The sequence below is a fragment of the Myotis lucifugus genome, unplaced genomic scaffold (genome assembly GCF_000147115.1).
Source record: "Myotis lucifugus unplaced genomic scaffold, Myoluc2.0 scaffold_157, whole genome shotgun sequence".
Lineage (NCBI taxonomy): Eukaryota > Metazoa > Chordata > Mammalia > Chiroptera > Vespertilionidae > Myotis > Myotis lucifugus.
Genome location: NW_005871205.1, coordinates 207,393 through 211,419, shown reverse-complemented (window position 1 = coordinate 211,419; position 4,027 = coordinate 207,393). Strand labels below are relative to the sequence as shown.

At 56.1% G+C, this 4,027-nt stretch overlaps 1 protein-coding gene across 1 annotated transcript in view; it reads left to right on the top strand.

Annotated features, from left to right (window-relative positions):
- RAB11FIP4 (RAB11 family interacting protein 4) overlaps positions 1-4,027 on the top strand; it is a 70,774-nt gene that overhangs the window by 1,166 nt on the left and 65,581 nt on the right. The window contains exon 2 of the mRNA XM_006095563.3: positions 639-727. Within this exon, the coding sequence (XP_006095625.2) occupies positions 639-727 (89 nt within the window). The remainder of the gene's footprint in view (positions 1-638; positions 728-4,027) is intronic.

Here is a 4,027-nt window from a genome sequence, read left to right as displayed (position 1 = left end):
CAAAGGGAGTGAGCTGAGAAGTGGAGGGGACTGCACACAGCAGTAAAGGATTCTGAGTGAGTTGTTTGAACCATGGGTCCACCACCATGTGCCCATGCTAGGCACTTTGCAGGTTTGACCTTCTTTGTCTGATATGTTTTGGGGTCATTTGCTCAGGGACCGAGGAGGGAGGCCACCTGTGTAACTGAGTCAGCAGGAGGTGGAGCCATCGTGAGGGGGGCCCTCTCTGAGACGTCTGGAGTTTGCAGGGCTGCAGAGGCCTCAGCCTCAGGGTACTGTGTGCATTTGGAGTCCCTGCAAGTCAGGCAGGCAGTACTGTCTTACACCCCCTCCTCCAGGAAGGCCTCCTTGATTCCCATTGCCCTCAGCTTGCCTTCTGCATTTGGGAGTCTCCTCTCTGCGTATTCCCAGTGAAAGCACCTCTGGAGGGTGAGGACCTGTCCCAGCTCCCTCCGCAGGCTGTCTTCTCCACAGCCTGGGGGTCCCAGCTCCTCCTTCGAATGAACCCCTGGTCTCCTGGAAGTGCAAGCTCTCTGCCTTCCCGCAGCCCTTCCCCGAAGGCCTGTTCATCAGAAGTAAAGCTGCCATGCCAGGCTGAGGCTCTGACCCCCACTGTCTGTCTGTCTGTCCGTCCACAGGCTGTGAGGAGCTGCTGAAGGACGTGCTGTCCATGGAGAGTGTAGGGACGCTGCCCTGCGCCCCGGAGATCCCAGACTGTGTGGAGCAGGTAAGAGCGGGCGGCCTCGGGCCCACCTCGCTCGGGAGCAATGGTGGCACCTCTGCAGCCCACCTGGCCCACCGGCCCTTCTGGGTCTTCTTGCCTTGGCTTCACCGCTTCAATGTCTGGGGGGCCCAGAGCCTCCTTTGAGGACCCTTAGGCTTCAAAGCAAGAAATAGTTTTTGGCCCTAACCGGTTTGGCTCAGTGGATAGAGCGTCGGCCTGCGGACTCAAGGGTCCCAGGTTCGATTCTGGTCAAGGGCATGTACCTTGGTTGCGGGCACATCCCCAGTAGGGAGTGTGCAGGAGGCAGTGATTGATGTTTCTCTCTCATCGATGTTTCTAACTCTCTATCCCTCTCTCTTCCCTCTGTAAAAACAAACAAACAAAAAAAAAACCAATAAAATATATTTTTAAAAAAGAAAGAAATAGTTTTTGGAAGCAGAGCCAAGAAGCCCCTTGGGAAGCCACAGCAGAGAAGGTAGGGGCTGGCATCCTCACAGAACACCCTGACTCCCCTCTGCACCAGGGAGGAACTGCGCCCAGAGAGGGACAGTGACAGGCCCGGGGTTATCAGCAGGCAGGACGGCACTTTTTTCCTTTTCTCCTGTGCATAACCCCCTGAGCCAGCAGGTCCCTACATGTTTTTTTTTTCCAAAAACAACAGCCACCAGTTCCCCGATTCTCCGACACAACTGGGTGTCCAGCAATTCAATTCAATTCTGACACTATCTACCCAGAGTTACAGACCCAGGGTCACGGGCTCAGCCTCACAAGACAGCCCCACTTGGGGGCAGCCATACATGGGGCACCCAGGCTGCCTGTCCCTCTGCTGCTGCCTGCAAATGCGGGTTCACAGGTCCCTAGAACAACAGACAGAACACAGGGAAGCACGGCATCACTGTCGAATGAACTCAGGAAGAGTCAGGAGGCTTTGGCACGAGTGACAAAGATTTTTTTCAAGGGTCTTTAGGGTTTGCAAACTGGAAATAGCGACGAGGCCATGCCCAGAAGTGTTCTGAAAAAAAAGGAGAGCAGAGAGTTCATATAGTAAAGATTGCTTTCTTGACAAGAACCGGTCCTGCAGGCCTCGTCAGCAGGAAGGTAGGGGCTGGCAAGTCAGGTGGTCTGGATGCAGGAACATTCCTTCCTTAGTCCTTGGGGGACGATCAGAGGCTTACCTGGAAGGCTGATGTATGTCCAGGCATTGAGGCAGGACTGGAAAGTTCAAAAGTTTAAGTTCCCAGGCCAGTTCAAACAAGAACAGAAGCGTGGCCTCAGGTCTCAGTCTACTTGACTTTTGTAATTTAGCAGCATGACTATAGTGACTCCATTTTATTTCTTCACGCTCTTCCTCATTATTATTATCAGTTAATTATGAAGGACAGAACTCAGGAACAGCCACATGGGAAGTCTGCAGGGGCCAGGTATGGGGGGTGGGGGTGGTACAGAGACCCCGTGCCTTCTCCAGTGCCCGCCTTCCCCGTACAGCGTGCTCACCAGCCTGGAAGCTCTGCGAATCTTGAATCTCGTACAGGAAGAGTTTTTATAACCCAATCTCCAGCAAAAGGGTTGCCTGTTCTTAAGGCGATATTGTTTTTCCAGAATACAAAATCTGGAGGTGACAGGAAAGCAAAGATCACGTCAGTCGAATTTCTGCACCCCCAGGACTTCCCTCATTTCCTCTCTCAGGACTTCGCACGCGAATAGGTTTTCGTTTCTTTTGGTATAAGCTCCTTCTGCGTGAACTCTTTTCTGCCCTCCGTGTGGGTCTGGCCCTCCAGGTGGCCAGAGCCCAGCAAGATGGCAACTGATCGCCAGACACAGTGGGCAGCCTTGTTCATGAGCACCCAGTAGGACAGCCTGGTTGACCTGGGCTCTGTTCCTCACCAGGGGCTCCCGTGTGCTGGCAGGGGGGTGGGGTGGGCGGGACAGTTCAAAGGTCAGCCTGCTGGTCCAGTGGGAGCCTGTGGTGGTGGATGGTGACGGCCTAGAGGCCCCAGGCCCCGTGATGTGAATGATGTGAATGAATCCCCTTCTGCCTCAGGCTCCTGTTACGTTGGTCTCTGGGCTCCATTTGGCTAAAGGCCAGGAGGGGGAGACCACAGCTGCTCCTATGTGTGGGGAGCAGAGGGGGCCCGGCCTGGGACAGGTCCTAATCCTGTAGGCCTGGCCTTCAGGGCCCTGCTGTGTCCCAGCTGTCCCCTAGGGGTCAGCTTAAGACTGATGACAGCCTGGGTCACTACTTTGGCTTCCCAGGAGCCACTGGGGGACGGAACTGTGAGGAGTGGTTTGGGGAGTGTGCAGGGATGACACATGAGGGGACAGCAGCAGCCCCCCCCGCCCCTCCCGCCCCCAGATGGGGCAGGGACCTCTGATGTCACCACTGGATGAGGGTCGTAGATAAAATAGGGACATGCTTTCGTGTTGGCTGTTGGTAAACAGTGGCAAACCGGGCATCCTGAGGGCACCCTGCCCCACCCCGCCCTGTCCCCGCCCTGTGAGCCTCCACGGGGGGGCGGGGGGGGCGGGGGGCTACAGAGCAGGGGCTCTCAGTCTGCTGTCCAGACTTGCAGGTCGATACGAGTCCATCCAAAGCAGGTGGCACCTGTCATGTGCCAGTTCTTGAACTTCCTGGATGCCACCCTCCCTGCCTGTGTCCCAGAGCCTGTGGGGCCCTGGTACAAAACGCCTGTTTGAGGGCTTGGTGAACCCATCTGTGGGCAGGTTTTCGATGCAGGGGCTTGGGGTGTGGTCAGAGGGGTGCTGGGTGTCTCTGGCGTCCATGGATGGGTGTCCTGAGCCTCAGGTGCCAGGAAACACCCTGGGAGTCCCTCTGAGGCCGGCCTGCTCAGCGGCTGCCCACTGGCCTTCTTTTCCGCAGCCCCAACCCACATGGAGCGAGGGTGTGGGCAGGCGTGGAGAGCCACCCCCAGGCTTTGAAGGCGAGGCGGCAGTGAGGTGAAACCTGCCCCCACACGTGCTGTAAGGTCCTGGGCCCTTGGTCATTCTCCCGAGTTTGCTGATCAGTGGGGACCCCGTAAAACAAACAGGGCCGCCCGGCTGGTGTGGCTCAGTGGTTGAGTGTCAACCTATGAACCAGGGAGGTCAAGGTTCCATTCTGGTCAGGGCACATGCCCAGGTTGTGGGCTCGATCCCCAGTGAAGGGCATGCAGGAAGCAGCCGACCAGTGATTCTCACTCATCATAGATGTTCTATCTATCTCTTCTCTGTCCCTTCCTCTCTGAAATCAATAAAACATATTTTTAGAAAACAATATGACAGCCTAGCCAGTTTGGCTGAGTGGAT